Source organism: Tachysurus fulvidraco, chromosome 20 (genome assembly GCF_022655615.1).
Source record: "Tachysurus fulvidraco isolate hzauxx_2018 chromosome 20, HZAU_PFXX_2.0, whole genome shotgun sequence".
NCBI lineage: Eukaryota > Metazoa > Chordata > Actinopteri > Siluriformes > Bagridae > Tachysurus > Tachysurus fulvidraco.
The window spans coordinates 15126652-15148520 of NC_062537.1; the positions used below are offsets into that span (position 1 = coordinate 15126652).

The 21869-nt window shown below is 38.5% G+C and overlaps 1 protein-coding gene across 1 annotated transcript in view; it reads left to right on the plus strand.

Annotated features, from left to right (window-relative positions):
- Window positions 1-21869, plus strand: part of LOC113639353 (ephrin type-A receptor 5) — a 55420-nt gene that overhangs the window by 13125 nt on the left and 20426 nt on the right. Inside the window, exons 4-5 of the mRNA XM_027141181.2 lie at window positions 15519-15674; window positions 16157-16492. Of these exons, the coding sequence (XP_026996982.1) occupies window positions 15519-15674; window positions 16157-16492 (492 nt within the window). The remainder of the gene's footprint in view (window positions 1-15518; window positions 15675-16156; window positions 16493-21869) is intronic.

The following is a 21869-nucleotide window of genomic DNA, read 5'->3' on the forward strand; positions in this document are numbered from 1 at the left end:
TCTCATCATTCCTTAGGCATGAACGACACAGTGCAGGAAAAAGGTCAACACTCATTTTTTTTTATTAAATTTGGTACTTATAGCATAAAAATAGTTCCCATGTATTCATCCCGTACTGTACCTCATGCCTGCATTAATTCAGCTGTGCCCTTAATTCAGGGTCTTCCTCGAGCCACTCAGATTATCAGTGCTAGCTGCTCAGCGTGCCATGTGATGATGGAACCCCAGCAATTCACTTCTCTTTGCTATACACACACACGCACACACGCACACACACACACACACACACACACACACACACACACACGCACACACACACACACTCATTCCTGTTCTGCAGGCATTTAATCATTTATCCTCCAGTGCGACATCAGGTGCTTCTCTCTTTCCTATGAGCTACACTGGTGATCACCCTCCTTCTCAGCCCCCACCCAAAGCTTCAGGCTATAATGATGGCTGGGACTGAGGGATAGAGAGTGATGGCAGAGCAGAGGAGAAGAGAGGAGAGAAGCGATGGTTACACGCTCCAGCGGTAGAGGAGGGCAATGTGTCCTGTGAACGATATGGGCCCTTCCTCTTCTGTCCCTCTCCCTCCTTTCCCTTCTTTCCACAGATTGCTCCTTTTGTCTGGCTCTCGAGTTGGTGCTTTGCGATAAGACTTTTTTTTTTCTACCCCCCTTTTTTTCTTCTGGAGCACGGTATGATATTTCTGTGTGAATTAATTTCCATTGAGCCTTCCTGAGGGAACGCCTGTTGGCCCTGCATTGGAAGCTGCGGCTTTTTGTGTGGTTGCCCAGGTCACGTGCAGACAAGGCAGCAATGCGTTGAAAATGAATTTTGCCCAATCGTGTGTGGGACGGCCCCCCATTCAGCGGCATGAAGCGAGAGAGCGTTACAATCCCATTCCTGATGAGACGAACAAGCAGAAGGAGTATACACAGTGCCACTCCTTATTCTCAAGATTGTTGCAAGCAATTACAAAATGACTGTAAACACAAGAGCAGAATCCACCAGAGATGCTCAAGAGAGGAGCCACTCGTTCTTCAGGGAGATTTCGTGATTACATCCTGCTTGTCACTTGAACAAGGGCAATTTAATTCGATTGAGAGAGGAAATCATGACGGTTTAAATTGTGTAGAGTAACACAGGAATATGATGACAAGTCCAAAGGGAAGTAAAAGGTGTACATATTTAAATTACGCTTGTACTCCTGCCCTGTCCGATTAAAAGAACCCGTGTTTCATTCTTCTTCGCTCACTCGGTACCTGATAGATACAGTAAGGTCGAGACAGCTTGGGGAATACACTCAATTGTAGCACCCATTAAAAAATGAACCTCCAAAATATGAACACCCAGAAATGCCAGTTTTATAACGTGACTCTTTTTTATGTGCCTGTCTGGTACCGATGATGGAGTACCACTGACTGGTGATGGATGAAGATGGGACTTCTCTTTGGTGTACTGTTCCGTTTTATGCCCTTACAGGAATATAGGTCACATTTCCACTGAGTGGCCAACTCTGACTCCCAAGGGTCCTCCTGTGAGTGCGAGCAAAAGCTTTCTGTTTACGGACTAACAAATCTGATGCCATCCTTGGACACTTTATATCCAAAAAAAAAAAAAAAAACAGAAACTGAGGTCACTGAGACATTTTTGATGACTACTTTCAAATAGGTTTGTATTTTCATTAGTGGATTTTTTTTAGGACTAAAAGAAGATAAATTAACACACAGATTAGATTTTAAACAAATAATAATAATAATAAGAATAATTTTTTTAGAAATTTTTTTTATATATATATTTCGTTCTAAAGTCAGTAATGTTCAGTGATGCATTTAATACCGGATACTTAAGAAGCGAATCAAAAACCTTTTTCATACTGCTTTTTGCATCATTTATTTTTGAAGAGATTTATTTGTTTTTGAATAAAAAGTAATCGACAAGTTTTACGAGCATAGCATGAGATTAGCATTTAGTTTGTATAGCCAATAACAAAAGCTACTATTGTAACTCAGAACAACGTGCAAATACAAAAGGTTTATCTTCAGCCACTATGAAAACGTTTAAGAAGATAAGGCCGAATTAGGTGATTATAAAATATTATATATCTTCTATTTAATCCTTAAAAAGGTTCATTTATTGTAGCACTGACCATGTGATCAGTGTGAGGCAATATGACTTTATTTAACACAATACATTTTTATGTTTGATGAGTGTTTTGAAAGAAAATATACCGTAAAACATTCAAATATCTGTCTATTAGTCTCTGTGGCAACTCAGCCTATTGTATATTCGACCAATCAACCAATCAAGCTGCCTGTTAGATGTAAAAGCACCAAGGTCAAAGGTAAAGCAGGTGCCTCTGTCGCTAAATCGTTTGGACTAATTTCTAACAATTATTAACTTATTATATATCACAATGTGAAATGTGCAGAATAGCAATGGACTAGTTATCCAGATGCAAGTGAAATAAATGAATATACAATTTGATCCTGCCTTCAGCAAAAAGGCAGCGAGTCTCATTGGCTTATCTTTTAGCCTATGATATGTTGTTAATCTTTTCACAAACATTTATGATTATTTCCATCATCTTTGCTTTCTGTCATGAGTAACCTCAAAGTCAGGACATATTGTAAGCAGGTTTACGTGATGGTTTCATTAGTGTTTCTGTTTAGCTGCATATTCTTTATTCTTACAAGACATCTGTCTGGTTAAAATCACTCTATCAGCCACCAAATCTTGCAAATATTGGCTGATGTGTATTACAGCAGCCTTTGGGATTCAGAATGAACGGCGTGTGCCAATATTACATACACGTCACATTTAAACATTCTGAAAGAAAACTCATTATATTTTGTTGTTGTGAATTTGATGAACTAGGAATACAAATCCCTGCAATGCTGAAGCACAAGGCTTGCCACGTGACAGTGTTTGTCATCTACAAATGCGTGCACTGCTACTCAGTGCAAATTTAGCCGAAGTTAGCAGACTACGTGACTAAAGGGAAAGAATGTCATATGCAGAGAATGAAAATGCCGGCGCATTGAGTTGGACAGTGACGAGCTTAGTAAGCTGCCAGACTGATTTGGACACTATGACAGATAGAGGAGAGAAACATAAACAAAGAGAGAGAGTGGGATAACGGATACACCCTTGCTGGGTTGGGTGCATTCAAACGAGTGTGTCCTGAAAGAGCTGCATCATCCCTGATCTCCACTATTTTCATAACTGTCATTTGTTTCTGGAGGAAATGTCAAACTAGATCTAGTCCCTCACCACACGATTTCACATGCCAAAGGAAGATACGACAGAGATGTCAGGAAGCTCTCCCACCCTGAAGCACAGAGACATGCACACTCTTTCTTTATCACAAAGCAGACACAATAAATATGCAGTCAGTTTATCTTACTAAAGCAAAGCAGGAGAGAATAATCAGGACATTTGAAGTAATGACAGAACAGGAGCCGTGTGTTAAACACTGTGCTTCTGTGAAGCACAAAACAGGGAGTGTTTGCTACTCTCGTCACTGTTTGACACTTCCACAGAGGGCTGATCTAATCAGGGCTGCGGTGTCGGATGTTACGAGGTCATTTGTAAGCAGTTGTCGTAGCCTAAGCGTGTGCGTGTGATGTGCTGGCGTTCACAGCAGCGTCAGAGACTGCAGTGCAGAGCTGCGGGTCTTAAAGGGAAATAGCGGAGCATCACAAAGTGACAGCGTTATCCAGACACTTGACTTAGACGGTCTGCTTAGCTAGGAGAAAAGAAAAATCTCTTTTCGCAAGGGTTCATCATCGCTACCGCAAAAAGTATTTTGGTGTAAAAGGCACAATTTTACAAGCTGTACAGGGTTGTGTTTCGACTCTGTATTATGTAAGTCTGACTCCAACTGCATGCTGATTAATGCTGCACCTCTGTGTCTCTGCCTGCACGCTGCAGGCACATTCGTCTTATTTATCAGTCAACGGTACTAAATACAGTTCCCTCAGAGAACAAACCTGAGAACTTCCACAACTAATCAAGCTGTTAGCAGTTCTGCTTATGAGCAATTCACTCATCAGGGCATCTGATCTACAACCCTCGTTTTTTTTTTACTGATTTTTAGGGAACATAGAAGAAGTTTTATTACACATTATACTTTTATTAGGAACATTATACATTATCACGAAGAGGTTTCTAAACTATGACCTTGAAAGTATAAAGATCTGTTTGACATTTCTGTGATTTAAGAGCCAAGGTCAAAGTAGAGAAAGTGTTTAGTTTATACTTCAGCAGTATTTTGGTTTATATCAAATATTACTTAAATGACACTTGTTTATAACATGGATTAATTTTTCCACGAAAGTCAATTGAAGGTTAATAATATTATAATATAATATTATAGTCAAAATATGGATTATTTTCCCTGTTTTAGTTGTTTAAAAAAATTAATTACAAAATTTTACAATATACTATAAATTATTATACATTATATAACAAATAACAAACCAGATTTTTTTTTTTTAATTGGCACATGAAACCAGACTTTTATATTTAATCGTATTATAATACTTTAATAATGGTATTATAAAACATAATAGCTTTTTAGTCCAAGTATCACTGGGCTGTAGTGTCTTACTCTTCCTAAGATGCTGTTAGAGGTAATATAAGCAGTATTTTATGATGCAACCTGTAACACAACATTTCTATATACTCATCGAACTGCTGCTACTACATAAATTTGAACATGTTTACGTTGCTCAAGTAAAACAATGTACTTTATAATATACAGTATACACACTGGTCAGCGCTGTGCTGTTTGTCTTGTTCTGTTTTATATTGTCTGTTTGCACTGTCTTCTGTACCTATCTGTTACACTAGGTCGCACACATTACACTTTATGTGGCTAGGACATAAGTCTTTAGCTCTGTGGTGTTTTATGTAGCTTCATGTCATTTTATGTAGCACCACGGCCTTGGAGAAACTGTGTACTGCATCAGCTATATATGGTTAATATGACAATAAAAGCTTGACTCTTGACTCTTAAATGTATTGTTCGACATACAGATGTATTAGATTGAGAGTCTTGTGTGTGTGTGTGTGTGTGTGTGTGTGTGTGTGTGTGTGTGTGTGTGTGTGTGTGTGTGTGTGTGTGTTAAACATATCCTCAAATGGACTGAAACTTTCTACAAGTTATAATTTGGCTAATATTACTCATGCATAAGGAGCTTAAGTATCTCCCATTTTTCATTTTGACAAGATCGTGCAGGTCTCAGATCAGTTATAAGGCTTTTCATAACCATTACCAATGCAAAATGGCATAGCAGAAAGAAAAGAGGAATACTGACAAGCATCTGGCTATTGCTCATGTTAGACACTGAGATGGTGCCAGCATCCTTGTGTTGAGTGTATTAGCAGATTTCCAACTACATGTCATTGATTTAATGGAATTCAGATAGCGGATTTTCCGTTGCCAAGTATCAGGCTCGGCCCGCCCCGCTATTCAAACAGTGCACTGAGGGAAAATAAATAATTCCAGCTCCAACAATGGCAAAGCACAAAGACCAACACTGGATGCTGCCAATCACCCGCTTGCACATTGCCACTTGTGTGCTTTTGTTTTTGGATGAGTTTACATGAGGGAAGCTAAACATAGAAAGAGGATCTTTGTCTTTTTATTGTTTGTTTCTGTCTGTATCCATATAGAATTGGTATTCATGAAAAGACTAACCCTTAACTAGTCTAACCTCTGAGACTAACCCCTTATGATGTTTTACTTGATTTGATTAATACTTCCATGATTAAATTTCTCGCTATATGTAATAGGTTGATTTTCTCTAGTGTTAGAGATACGTCCATTGAAAAGCGTTTGTAAAAAGAGAATTCGCTATTTGTTCCCCTAATTCAGTACGACCGGATTCCTCATCTAATTAGCACCCAATTGATTTGTCAGAGCGTTTATGTGGCTCTTTCATTAGCAATGCTGTTTCTCACTGATTGCCTTTCTTTAACTTGCTGCACTTCAGTTTCTCTCTGAGCCCCATGGTTTCAATTATTGGACATATTTTGCAATGTTTGAAGTTGTTTTTGGTGAATTCAGTAAAGTCCCATCAGTCAATATGTTTTATCCCAAACGGTCAACCATTAAAGTGAGTGCATATGAAGCTTCACGCCAGCTTGTTAATTGTCAGGCCCACCACTGTTAGCTGCATATTAATGAGGGATTAGCCTTTGTGCAGCACATTATGAGCTCCCCCTCCACCATGACATTGAAGAGACATCATGCCACAGGTAGCAGCAGGAGGGGTCGGCGTTGCAGCCTCAAGCAGACGTCCTGGTCGAGCGTGACAAAATCAGTTCATAAGGCTGACTTGAAATAATTTATGATTTAAGGCTTACAGTTTAGGGTTAAAATATGATCGAGGGTTGAAGGTGCAGTGAAGAAGCTTGCTGTGTTTGTTTGCTGTTTAAAAGGTTGTTTGTAGGTTGTGTGAAAGTTGTTTTGAACTTTGGGTGCCCAGGCGGATAAACAGGTTTCGTGGAGTGGCTATAAGTTTTTATTAATTGTCTATATGTAGGTTTATCATCCGGATACACAGCTTACTTCTTACTGACTTTATTATTATTATTATTATTATTATTATTATTATTATTATTATTATTATTATTATTATTATTATTTCAAAATAATGGTTTTAAAGAATAAAATATCAGATGAGTATAAATAAACTCATGGTATCAGGATTGGTAGCAGAATTAGAAAAGAATAGTGTAATTGTTTTTATAACTGTGAAAATTGCCTGTAAAACGGTTTCATTCATTTTATTCTTACTCGTGTGAATTTAATTACAGTTTGCACGTGTTGTAAATTACCTTCATCTGTCAGATGTTTAACTGGGAATTTTTGGTGGAATCTTGGATATTACATACAGGACAGGTCGAGTGAGCTGGATTAAAAAAAAAGAGCTCGCATTAGTCCAGGTATATACTTACAATAAAAAGCTAGTTAAGGTTATTTAAGATTATAAGATTATTTTTGTTCCTATTATGTAGTGAAATAGAAATATAACAGCGTGTGTGTTCAGCATATTGTGTTAGATATCAATGGTCTTGAATACCCAAATACAACCTCAGATTGGTGAAGAACATAAAAAAAAACCCCCTCGTGTTTAAGCACCAGCTGTGAAAAAGTAATAATTGAAAGAAAAATACATTTTATTCCCAAACAGTAATTTGACAGCTGAAGAGCTGAAGTGAAATTAAAGTCAGCTAAACAGTATGAGACAGCAAAAACAAACAAACTGACATTTGACACACAACCAAACAGGAACGGATATTAAATTATCATCCAGCTATCATCCAGTGTGCGTGTGCGTATGCGTGTGTGTGAGTGTGTGTTTGTGTGTACTCGTTTGCTCTTGATTGTTTGATTCTACGAAGTAAAAACTGTATTTCTAAAAATTCCATAGAAAAACACCATCGCAAATAGGGTTGGGAACCGAACTGTTCGGAACTGTTTTTTAACAGGAACCGGAACCGCGCGCTGGGAGCGGTCACTTTAAATAGCCACGTCTTACCTCATGAATATTAATTGTTTACACTGTTTACAGTCACGCAACCAAATTAACGCAGCTTACCACAGAAATCAGTCACTCGCGTTGCTGAAAAAAAAGTCTAAAGTGTGGATTCATTTCCAAAGCTACAACAATGAAGCGAATCTACCCCGTCTGAGAGGGTTTTCTCCACAGCTGGAGATACAATAAGCCAGGAAAGGTCTCGTCTTCTCCCAGAGAAAGCAGACGTTAATTTTTCTTCAGAAAAATTGCTGTTTTGCTAAGTTGTAATTCTGGATGTTAAATTTGATGTTGGATTTATTTAAATTTAAATTGATATGAATTTAAATGCTCTGTTTAAAATATTTAAAGAGTGATTAATAAACACAAATGGAATTGTTTAAGTATTGTGGATTATTTTTCACATTTCTTTTATTATGGAATCGGAATCAGATCCGGGAATCGTAAGGCAGAACTGGAACCGGAACCGGAAAATTTCTTTTGATTCCCAACCCTAATCACAAATGGAGTGTTGGATGTACGTATATGTACATGTATGTGTGTATGTACATCTCTCTTCATCACCTTTATCTTATCAAATAGCAGACCTCAAAATACATAAATATATCCCTAGTGACAAAAAAACAACAGATGTGCTCCACCTCCTTCTGCCATCAGTAATTTCTCTCTTAAAAGATGGGTCCCCTGGTTTCTGTCAAGATAGATGGAGAATGTTTTGTGTTCATTAATATGAAATAGATATTATCAATGTATGTATTACTTAGGTAACATTGAACACTGCATGACTGTAGTTCAGTGCATTAGTTTTAGTTTAGAATTAAATAAATAATAAATCCGGTAATTGTATTTAGTAAGCGACGACGTGACCCATACTCAGAATTCGTTCTCTGCATTTGACCCATCCAAAGTGCACACACACAGCAATGAACACACACAAACCGTGAACACACACCCGGAGCAGTGGGCAGCCATTTATGCTGCGGCGCCCGGGGAGCAGTTGGGGTTCGGTGCCTTGCTCAAGGGCACCTCAGTCGTGGTGGCCCGAGAGTCAAACCCACAACCTTAGGATTACGAGTCAGACTTTCTAACCATTAGGCCACGACTTGCCCCCAAATTAAGAATCCGAATACTCTTGAGGAAGTTCCCCACATTGTTCTGAGTGTTTTGATATGTCACATGTCCATGTTGTAAAAAGTTTTTTGACTTTGCATATTTTGGGGGCGGGGCTGCAGGACAACCAAAAGGCCAGTCGGTACACGTATATAAAACTTTGTTCAGAGTATCACCCTAAAGGAGCTGGCCAAGTTTGGTGTAAATATTTCGGAAGCTTGCCGAATTATAAGCCTCCAAATTTTATAATGGGAGTCTATGGGGAAAAAAGGCCAATTTGAGACACGGTACCAGAAGTACCGGAACTCAAATCGCTTAGGGTCCAGGGTCTACAACATATCCGAATTTGGTGCATGTGGCTCAAAAGCCCTAGGAGGAGTTACTCTTGATATATTTTTGTCTAAGCTTAAATAAGAAAACAGAATATTGGCGACATAATAAGAAAACACCCAAGACAAAAAAAGATTAAATAGGTCTACAGCTAAGTGTAAAATTTACACATCCGTTCTCTGTCGGCTTGAATCGGCCCACAGTCAGCCATCGTGTCACTGCAGTGCAGTGCAAAAAATATGTAGGTTTATTATATATTAAAACATAGGAAACAATGTGATCTTTGACTGGTCCATGGTCATCGGTGTCAGACAAGCTGGTTTGAATATTTCAGAAATCTCCCGAAAACAGTATGTAGTAGAATTTACAAAATAACGGCGTGAGAAGCAAAAAATGTTCATTGAGCAGTTAAACAGACAGAAATGCCTTATTTATGAGAGGGGTTGAATTTGGAATGCTGTTTGCTGTCCTGCACCCGTGAGTGCAGACGTGTAGCAAAGGCATGGAAAAAAAAAAGGTGTTGCTGTAGACTTGATTTCGACTGTTACATACTGTATATCTGGGTTTGGGCTTTTCTAAAGCAGCAGAAAGTTTTATTTTGTAAAGTAGTTTTAAAGCCTACGGGAGAGTTATACTACCTCTTCATATAACAGTTGTGAATAATTCTATTTATTTTTACCTGTGGCTCCTTATCCTCATCCTTATTTTGCATGTAGAAAGCAAGTCAGTGCACAATGCTAAAACTGTACACATGGAAGCTGATTGAAAGGCATATGTTAGATGGCAAGCCTGGCTCCATGTTTCCATGAACTCAAGTAAGATTCGGCATGATAAAGCGACCGACCTATTTGTCAGGATCATTCAGTTAGATGCTGTTTTTAAACACCCTGTGTGTGCCTCCTCTTGTGTGTGCATTTTGTTTTATAATTTTTTTGTAATTTATTTAAGGGGCAGAAGTACTAACACCTTAACTTAATTTGCTAGATAATAGTGTGTGTGTGTGTGTGTGTGTGTGTGTGTGTGTGTGTGTGTGTGTGTGTGTGTGTGTGTGTGTGTGTGTGTGTGTGTGTAATAAAGAAGAATTATACAGGAAGTCCTTATTTCACACTAGTCCCTGGTGTAATCCAATCACAGGCTCGTACAAGGACCATTACTGCGACCCGTCTCCAGCCCTTTATTCAATCCAACCTCATCTTGTTTCCATTAAGATTTGCTTTTATATCATAATGCAGCTCATCCTGTGGGATTATCTCGACCAGGGCCTGACTGAAGTGTGGAGAAACGGATTTGACCGTGTCGGGATCCATATTCGTAATCCTTAAAATTTTCTGAAAATGTATCATAACCAAACGACAGATTGTTTCAAATGTGTTAAATGAAGTGTCTTGTAAGAGCAGGCTGAATTCTCAGACATGGAAGAGAGTAGAAGAGAAGCGTGAGTCTGTATCACGATATCAGAGATATGCAGAACACTGTTCCAGGGCTGCATTTCTAGCACATACAGGAAATGGCCAGAATAGCAATAGGATTTTTCTTCTTTCTTGGATTCAGAATGTGAATCTTTAAATGATTTGAGGTACACGTACACACTCGCTCTCTTACTCATGGAGAAACCCCACTACTATGCTGTGCCTGATATTTAAGAGCCATCCAGATAAACTACAGCTCCATTAGCATGAGACGGTTCAGAGCCTGACATTTAAATCAGCCTTTGTCATTTTCACAGTGGGAGAGAGTTTAATGGCAATTGCAAGGTCACTGCAAATACTCTGTAAATTGAAGTGGAGTACAAGAGTTGTTCTTTTCCCCTCTTTACGGAGTAATGTTTTGGGGTTCGTGTTTAAAATATTTTCAGCTGTTTTGCTAGTACGGAGCACAATCTGTACCATCACTCATGCTGGAAGGTCAAATGTTTGTTTGACAGAAAGGTCTGTGGATAGTTTTTAACTGGTAAACTGCTAAAAAAAAGAATATTTTCATGAAATAATAAGCCTATTACTTTGCTGCTATAGCTGGTTTTACTCAGGGTTTTTTTTTTCAGGGTTTTTTTTTTTTTGAGGAGAATTCTGTTTTTAAATGTGAAAGGTAAAGGTGGTGAGACGGTGAAGCTGGAAGTCGGAATTTAAAATTTGACATTATTAATATGATGAATTTTACAGTATGATGTTAAGCTGACAGTGCAATGTGTCATATTATTTTCCCATCATCTTAATATTTGCAAAATCTCTTTCGAAAGGTTTTACATGGTTCTTAAGTAGGCTGAAAGAGTAAAATGTTGTGAAGAAGGCAAGCAGACAGAGTCAGTGTGATAACCTGTGTAATGTTCTATTGGGAATCTGGGTCCTGGCATTCATGTGGATGTTACTTTTACAACAGGGGTGTATTTGCAAATCTAAGTAAACCCCTTCATGGCAACAGTTTTCCTTAATAAAAGTGGCCACTTTCAGCAGGATAATGTGCCCTGTCACACTTTAAAAATTGTTCAGGAATGTTTGTGAACATGACAAAGTGCCTTTTTACACCTGGTCACTTCATGTGTTTTCTCTGATCCGATAGCCATCTGATTTGTTAAAACTGTTCCATTTACATTAGGCCACATAAACGCGTCTTGGCGAATCGGATATCAGTCCGATCTTTCTAATATTCAAATATATTTAAAACCGCCCTATATGCAAATATATTTTGCCTCATTTCCGGGGTAATTGAAATGGAACACGCTTTGGTGTGTGTGCGGTTTTCAGAATGCAATCAAAAAGAAGATGAAAAAACTTGTTACGACGGTTATGTTGCAAAAAAACAGCATTTACTGTTTGCTGTATTTTCGCTGGCAGCAGCAGTGCATTTTAAGACCCAACGAGACGCCTGGGTGAAAGATCACTTGCGAGTGCCGTACTTCCGTTTGGGAGGAGTATAGCGCTGACGTATGTGGCTTGAACAACCACATTCATTTACACCTGTCCGGTTTCATCTGAAATGCGTCCCAGACCTCCTCCTGAAGTGGTTTGAGCGGTCGGATTTATATCCGTCTCGAGACCGTTTCGGAGGGCATTAAGATCTGGTCTTTTTTTACAATCAGATAGTTATCCGATCACAGAAAACGCATGAAGTTGTAAAAAACCCCAAAGAGTTCAAGGTGTCGTCTCCGTTCAATCAAGCACCCGTGAGATGTGCTGAACAAACATGTTTGATCCACGGTGGCTTTACCTCGCAACTTACACCACGTAAAGAATCTGTTGCTAACTTAAATCATACTAGTGGGACGGTTTTAAAGTTATGGCTGATGGGAAAACTTTTAATGTTAATAGGAAGTGTGTATACCTTTTATTATTTTATGAACTGATAAAGGTTCAGGGTTCTTTATTGTAAATGCCACCATACAGTATGTGCAGACATGCAGAGGAACGGAAATTCCTTTTCTCTTTCTCGAATCAAGGGTTTACATGTAGAGAGTTTGTATAAAAATATGAGCAGTTAGTGCAGTGTGATTCCTAATGTAAGGATACTATATAATAATGAACAAGATTTTTATGTTTATATATAATTTGACTAATAAGTCAGATCGCTTTTCCTGAATGCTGCTTCTGGAGAAGGACAGTGTAAGCACTTTCCTCTATACAAAAATAAATCTTTCGTAACGTATAGCTGGTTCACACACCTCTCTCTAACCTTTGTTTGTAAAGGAAAGCAAATTGTACTATAACTTTTTAAATAATAAATAAATACGGCAGGCATTATCTTAGCTGCTCTATAAAATGGTAAAGTTGAAAAATGGTCCACATTAGGATCGTGAGTTTTATGCATTTTTCCTATGACATAAAATTTGTTTAGTGTTTTATTTATAATTCTAGCAAAACCTACTAAAGAACAGTAAACATGCTGGATTTGAATGAAAATATTAAGATTCTCTTTGTTAAAGCATGTTCTTATCAGATGTGTCTTATAAGAAATATAAAGAGATACTTTAAAGAATTTATTTGAAGAAAATCATGTATCACCATTTTTGCTGTATACAGTCTATTGTGATATAAAATGTCATCGAAGGTTATACAGTTCATCACTAACGGTTTTCAGTTTGTTTATAAACAAATATCATCGTTATCATCACCAAAGTAAATTTCTTTAACAGAGTACAGATCTCTCATCATCAGTTTGATCATCAATCTGTCCAGTTAGGAATAAGGTTGGGTATCAAAAGAAATTTTCCGGTTCCGGCTCCAGTTCCGCCTTACGATTCCCGGTTCTGATTCCGATTCCATAATAAAAGAAGTGTGAAAAATAATACACAATACTTAAACAATTCCAATATTGTTTATTAATCACTCTTTAAATATTCTAAACAGAGCATTTCAATTCATATCAATTTAAATTTAAATAAATCCAACATCAAATTTAACCTCCAGAATTACAACTTAGCAAAACAGCAATTTTTCTGAAGAAAAATTAACGTCTGCTTTCTCTGGGAGAAGACGAGACCTTTCCTGGCTAATTTTATCTCCAGCTGTGGAAAAAAACCCTCTCAGACGGGGTAGATTCGCTTCATTGTTGTAGCTTTGGAAAGGAATCCACACTTTGGACTTTTTTTTAGACATGTTTAACACAAAGCGTGCCTCAGCACAGCAGTGCGAGTGACTGATTTCTGTGGTAAGCTGTGTTAATTTGGTTGCGTGACTGTAAACAGTGTAAACAATTAAGATTCATGAGGTAAGACGTGGCTATTTAAAGTGACCGCTCCCAGCGCTTTGCCCGTCATCGCATCGTAACGGCGTTTGGAAAAAATTCCGCGCGGTTCCGGTTCCTGTTTAAAAACAGGTTCTTGGTTCCCAACCCTAGTTAGGAACTACTATAAGTGATTAGGAATCAGGGAATGGTATTGCAAGTGGTTGCGACAGACAGTTGCTGTCTCCTACAAGACTAATTGTAGAAAGAGATAATAAATGCAACTCAATCAGGTTGCACTGGTAGTCCACGTCCTTCAGGATGGCACATCAGAACATGGCATTACAAGGAGGTTTGGTGTGTCTCCCAGTACAGTTTTAAAAGCAGTGAGAGGATATCTCAGCTAGCAGGACCGGTATCTGCTTTGTTGTGTAAGGAGGAGCTTCCAGAGCCATACGGAATGACCAGCAGACTACTGGTGTCTACCTCCATAAGGTGGCATGAGGACCCAACTTCCTCTAGTGGGACCTGAGATGTGGCAGTGGCAAAGGAAATTATCTTTAATAGTGTCACAGTGGCTCAAACGTAAAAAAGCACAATTTAAATGCTATCTAGAATTTCTATTAAAGTCATGACATACACTAGTGTGTTGTGTCTGATTAGAGCTGAGAGTTATACACTGCTCATTTTCTTTTATTTGTATTCCTAATTTTCATACGGAGAGCAAATCTTTTGCCGTCGCTACTCTGCTCTATTAAAACAAGCAAGCTGTTTAGCCTGTCTGTGGATAAGAGTGCCCGATGCTGCCAAAAACCCCAAACCCTGCAGAGGTCTATTTAGAGCTTCAGACAGGAGGCAAATGTAACGTCGAGGCCAGAGCGTGGCATGCTGTGAATGACAGATATCTGAGTATCTTCATCATGCAGGAGAGACAGTGATGAGGCTGTGTTATAGCCAGCTTATTTTTCAGGGCTTGTAGACCAGAATACAAATCATCCGGTGTAGGTAAAGTATTGTAGGCTGTGAGAAACAGCGTTATAAGTACATTTTATAAAATATTGTTACAAAATGTAGTTTTTATTACAGCTTGGTGTTGGGTTGAATTTATAGAGCATCTTAATGCTTGCCCAGGAAGCCTTAATTAATGTGTGTGTTTGTGTGTGTGTGTGTGTGTGTGTGTGTGTGTGTGTGTGTGTGTGTGTGTGTGTGTGTGTGTGTGTGTGCGCACTGGCCATTGATAATACATCTCTCTTTATCCACAGCAATCCATTACGTGAATGTGTTCTGCAGTGTCAGTGTGTCTGCTTTGCAGAAGTATTGGTGCTGAGACACACAGGCTCCGTCTGTCTCCGCTGTCCCACGGACATCTTAATTCCCACTCTCGTACAGATCCGCATTTTGTGGATGCCGCTGAGTTTTACGGCCGGATGAGTTCTCTCTAAAGGTTTTTAGACAATCAATTCAGTGTGTATCGTACACTCTTATGCTCTTTAGTGTCTCTAATTGACTTATAGTCATAGAAAACCACCTTGAATCAAAGTAATGCTTGCACAAATATATTAATTAATTACTCTGCATCAGATGCACATTAGAAAGGGAGTGAAATTATAAATACATCAAAGGTTTGGTTTGCGCTTGCAACGTTGATGTGGGACACAGTATGGTGTATTAATGAGCCGTCTGCATCTTAGCCATCAAAGACCCATTGATATGAGCACCTGCTCTTTTTTACTGAAGCAGATGAATGTTTGACTTTAACAGCCAATGTTTCTCATCAACCCCAAATAAGTGCTACAAAGACATTGAACGGTTGCATTCATAATGTAATGTAATCATTTCTGCTTTGTGTGTCTGTGTGTGTTTTATCTGCAGTGTGTAAGCCTGGGTTCTACAGATCTGTCCTGCAGACTATGGCATGCAGTAAGTGTCCTCCTCACAGTTTCACCAAAACAGAGGGCTCCACTTCCTGTCAGTGTGAGCACAGCTTCTACAGAAAGGACACGGACCCAACCAACATGGCCTGCACAAGTAAATAATCACAGTACCTTTTTATATTCCAGACCTTAAATAAGAAATACAAGAACACATCTAAGTATGACGGGCATATTGCGAACATTATCATTCTCTATCATTAACATTACAACATGCTGTTATAGCCCGTGATCATATTTTATTATCAGTATTTTTATATATTTAATATTTTACAAAAACATTATCGTAATAGCAGCGTTTAAAACCCATAGTCCATGTAAAGAACAGTGTCATTAGTTATTTGATACTTTTAACTGTTTGATCCATTAAATGACACATGGGAAAATGCAGGTTCAAGTTAATTTATATAATAATTTCAGATGAAAAACTGATAATAAGCTGTATATTTCAAAGGTTCAACTGAAAGCCACATGTATGACATTGAAAAATGAAATGAGCCTGATTTAACGCACAGGTTCGATAGCTTTGTCATACAGTACGAATGTGCTTATAATAGTTTCACTCTACATTTTCCCCAGAGCCCCCTTCAGCCCCACGCAGCGCCATTTCAAATGTAAACGAGACAAGTGTGTTGCTGGAGTGGAGCGCCCCGGAGGAGACGGGTGGCAGGAAGGACGTGACCTACAGCGTGGTCTGCAGGAAGATGAGTGCCGAGTCAAGGCAGCACGAGCCGTGTGGCAGTCACGTGCGTTACCTTCCTCAGCGCACTGGCCTGAGCAACACGTCAGTCATGGTCCTTGACCTGCTCGCCCACACAAACTACACGTTTGAGGTGGAGGCTGTGAATGGTGTTTCAGGGATCGCCAAACCACTGCGCCATTACGTGTCTCTAAACGTCACAACCAACCAAGCTGGTGAGTAAACTAGCCAGGTTTGTGCATTTAGTCTGCTTTTGTGTATGTGTGCTTAGAGTGGAAAATACGCTGTTTGAACAGATCTTACATAAGTTATATTCAGGCTGCTATCTTTAAAACTTTGTATGCACGGTTTCAAGCATATTCCAGCTGGCTCGCACTCGACCCGTACAAGGAGACATTACATACAGTGAGTACGTAGAGCGTCAGGATTTGAGACCCCATACATCACAACATCATACGGTTAAAAAGCACTGTAAATAGTTTTACTGACAGGACGGTTGGCCTTTAGATCCTCCATGCTGTATAGTAAGATTCAGTCACATGTGCTTAAAAGAGTCAGCATTGTAATCAAATGCCGTTTAAATCATGCTTGGTTGCTGACCAAAAGAATTTTTTTGCAAAAAGGTATTACATGGAAGCTTAGCAAGATTGCAGGGAATAAATGGATAGACAAAGTGTATAATTTCTGGACATCAGAGAGTCAGTGTGACTGTTGATAACTGTTATTACAACAGCGTTTATTACAGTGGTGCCATTTAAGTGGCTTAAGTATATAAGAGGATATACCACTCCAACATGGTAATTAACCAAGCGTTGCCGAATTTTTGTGGTGGACTTTACCAGGAAAAAGACATAGCTAAAAAAGACACAGAATTTATCCCCTGGACTACATGATAAATTTCAGTTGTCTGTTTTTTTCTCTCCACCGAGAGATTTGTCTGAGATATATATTTATTTATAGCAGAGAGCCTATAACACCAACTAACATTTTTTTTTAGCCATGTCCCAATCCTACATTTTATGTTCAACATAATATTAATAAACATAAAAAAGCAACATAAAACACACTTATATTACTCCATAGCTCTCAGTACCAATGTTTAGACTAAACTCATGTGCTAGCCAAACTCAAATAACGACTTTAGCCACAAAAACTCATGTCCACATAAGTACTCACTATGTTATAAAGTGTGTGTTAATGCACATAATTATCTCTTTTTATGTAAATGACATTTAAATATACTGTGCAATGTGGACTGGCTAATAGCTTTGTGATTTGTTCACCTTTAAATATATATACTATGGTCCGATACCTATCCTGTATTGGTTTCTAAAATGGTACATTTCTCATGTAAGTGTGTGTGTGCCACTGCTATTTTGTTTAGGTAATGAAGGCTGTACTCTGTAAGCTGCTTTATCTGAACCAGGGTCATCATATGGTGGCAGAGAAGAAGCTGAAGGCTGAGCATGTGAAGCGGCTCAGCCACAATAAGACAGACTTGAAATAAGGGATTTCACCTAGTCTGTGAGGAGACTGATGTGGAATACTGAACACCCGCTTGCCTTGTGCAGCGGCGCTCAGGATAATCTGTATGGGTCGATGTATCAAGTGGCAGTCATGTTTCATGTGAACTGGCTGGCTCTAGGCTAAGTACCATGTTTGGTAGGGTGTTGTTAGAACCTTTGTTGTGTGAATCGTGTAAAGCGCCGAGATACTGGGATGCCCTATTACAGGAAATGTAAAAACTGTTTGCTTTACTTAGTGTGGCCCTTTATACGAGTCTGTCCATTTTTCCATAAAATCTTTTACATTGTCAATATTTCTCATGTTGTTACAAGCTGAGAAAGAGGGAAATAAAGCTGTGCACTGAGCCAAAATCTAACTAGTGCAGCAGTGTGGAGCAAAGCTTAGACGAAAATAGATTTTTTTTTTTTTTTTCATTTAGTTCTGGGCAGCAATTGCATGTTCTTCTGAGCATTTAATAGATCTTGTGTACGATTAAGTTTGGAACATGCAAGGAGCAAAGTGTTTACTAGGCTTGTGTGATATAATATAATCGTCTCTGCCATGAGTTTCAGTCACTCCTTATGTGTGCACTGAGTTCCAAAAATCGCTAAAAATGTCGTGCGACTTTAGTAAGCGCTCTGCTTGATTGACTGTCCGACCATTTCCCGCTGACACAGGGACGTAATACATACACTACGTACGCTGGCAGCGATAAACCAATCAGAGGACATTACGTAGTACGTACAGTACGTACGTTTACCTTCGCCACACCTCCGGTAGGTATAACTACCGGTATATATACCAACATTTGTTTCTTGTTAACCATTATGCGCTCCACACTCCAGTCCAGTAGGTGGCGGTAAATGCACCTTAAGTTGGTTTGCCATCTGCCAATAAAAATCAGATGCTTATGAGCCACAATTCAAACTACAGTGGAGGAAGCAAGACAGTAGATGAGGACTTTGATGGATTTGTGGGAGAAGATTGATTAAAAAATAATGTGTGTGTATTGTTAAATAGTAGAATAAAGTTCAACTAAACTCACTGTTTTGCTTCCGTTACCTTTTTTGTGGACCGTATGTTTTAGCATGCGCCTTATAATACGGTGTACCTTATGTATGGGTTAAGTACAGAAATAGACCCCGAAATTGGGACTGCGCCTTATAATCCGGTGCGCCTTATGGTGCGGAAAATACTGTATATTATATTTTATTACTAGACCTGCCAACCTTTATGTATTTTTGCATAGAAGGTCAAAATCAAATACTCTCGTGTGAGTTATCACCCAAAAACGCTATAAAATAGCATTATTTACACACTTATAAAGCGGGACTCTTACACCTTCCCTGTACGTTACGGTAAGCAGAGAATATTTTAGGTAATTTAAGTGAAATATATTCACTTTAATTTTCCACCTAGTTTAATTTTCCACCTAGTTAATATCTACAGTGGGGACAAAAGTTCAAATTTAGAATATTTTATTCATAGAAATATTTACAAATAAAGAAAGTAAATGTTCAATATTTTGAATGTTTGCTTTTCCGCATTCTGCACATTTTCTAGGTTGCTATTAAAATGTAAGGAGTTTTGTGATATTCACAAAGTTAACTGCTTTGTACAAAAGGTCAGATTTTCCACACACATAACCATGTGTACAGATGATACTCTGATGCATATGATCTAAAATAGAGCTTATCTTTTCGCACAAACTTGAGTCTGTGCTAATAATATATTTATTATAACAGTAATATGCTTTTTTTTTAATTGAAACTGTTTAAAATTAGAAAAGAATTTAAAACGAAATCATTTTCACTAGTGCTTTCAGATTTTTGGACCCGTTTGTATGTAACCTTATTAATTATTTATTTTCTGATGCCACTGAAATAATGTGTCTGGAAGTGTCTAGAAAAGATTAAATAGGGCTACAAGGATTGTGTCAAAATAAAACACTTTACAGTTAATGATAACAGTGCTGATAATTAGAAAAAGGTTAAATATTGTACATTAAACAGTGAAAATGATGAGATCCTCACTTTCCTGTCTTTTTGGATATCAGTTCTGGAAGATAAAATTGTTTAGCACAACTTTTTGTCTTGGAAAGTTGATATTGTGTAGAATAGTGTTTCCAAAGATGGAGTCTTCGATGCACATTCCCTAAGACAAGGAAGGCTAGGAGGAGCCAAAATGGAGTGCGGAATTCAGGGTAGGAATTGCACACAGAAATGGTGAGAACCACCGGAGTAAGGAACTTGATCAAAATTTTTTTTAAGCTGTACTTTGAAAAAGCACTAATTGTAAACCTGTGACATTGTGACATGTAACTCTGAGATTCGTATCAAAGCGAACGCCGCTCGTTCTTTAGCAGCCGAGGCTCCAAGATTACGTTCCACAGTGTGGTGGTGACTATGTCGTGCTCCTTGCTTTTACTCTCGTTTCCACTCCAGGAGCAGGTGGCACAGGTGCTGCCAGAGCCAAACCATTTATTTCTCCTTCCCTTCTGTGTAATCCATTACTGTAAACTCCCAGGCCTTTTGCACAACCCCTGTGAGCTGCTTCCCCAGTCTAATTTAGGGTGCAATACTTAACATAATATTTGCACTTATTTCCCTGCTACTATGTCTCTGTCACCAAACGCACCACCTATGCACTTAAATAGTACAAAAAAAAAATAAATAAAAACAATATCAAGGTTCTAATTTATTTTACACGGATGGCACAGCAACGTACGTTGCTTTCCAGGGCTTCAACATCTGCCTCAGTCATTAAGGTGCTGTGAGATCAACAGCAGGTTTAAGGTCTTTAAAGTACTATTAATGGTGACAAGAAGAACGATTTTGCAACCCAAGATGGCCTGCTTCAAAACAGCTTCAGCTCAAGCAGCGTGTGCGGAATTAACGTCACACTGGCAAAGCCTGCTCTATAAAGAGAAGGAAGAAATCTGTTTTTCACAGTTTCTGCTTTGAGGAAAGCGAGATTTTCCTAACTAGGGCAGTTTGTGTAGATTGATCAAATGTTCACTGATTTCAAGTGAACTAGATTTCAAAACAAACTGAATAGCACGCAGGTGCAAGTGATTAGCGCTTTAGTCTTTCATGTGCCTCTGAAGTGTGCTCGTATTTCCCCAATGAACGTTGACAGCCACATAAGTGGTGGCATTTGCAGAGCTATTCTGTGAGCTTTTAATATTTGCCCATTCACAGCGAGTAATTGACATATCTGCCTGCAAAGACTTGCCACACTCAATATTCATAATTACTCCCAGCGAGTTGGTTTTGGGACGTCGTTGAGAGATTTTGCATTTTGCTCCATTCGTCGCCAGTGCATTGGCTATGTGTTATCAGCAGTTGGGGCTTAACAGATGGTGACCCAGTGAGTCATTTTAAAATAAGTCACTTCTAAACGCTTCCGCCACACGATAAACTCTCAGGCCATTGTGGAAAAGGCTTAGAGATAAAAAACTTTTTTGTTCAGACATTCAGTAATAAAATGCAACCTTTTTTCTAATTTATGTCACCCTATTTATTTCTACCTTACAGGATATTTAAAAACTCTCCACACTGGAACACATTAAATAGGTCTTTACCGAAACATAGCCGAAGGGTTTAGTGAGATTGGTGATGAGTTGTTGATTGGTGCTGTAGTTGTGTTATTCCTGTGTGGAATCATTTTAAGAGAGATTTTGAAAAAGTGGTGTTGTTAGTGGTCTGTGAGATGATGAGGATGATGGAGTTGAAGGTGGTATTTGGTGATGTGGGCGACCTGGGCCATCGAGATGACCTCCCACTGGACCCACTATTCTGAATATGACTAAAGGTTGTAACTAGGGTTGCAAAGGGGCGGAAAGTTTCCGTAAATTTACCGTGAACTTAATCTGGGGAATTTTGGAAATATTCGAAAATTGGAAACTTTACGGGAATTTATGGGAATTTATGGGAATTTATGGGAATTCTTTGAAAATATAGGGAAATGTATATAAACTATATCATATACAAACATAAATAAACATGTTGTTTGGTCATAAGCAGACATTCATGCTAGGTAATATATTCCTTGTTATAAGCAACTCTGCGTTTTTTTTTTTTAATT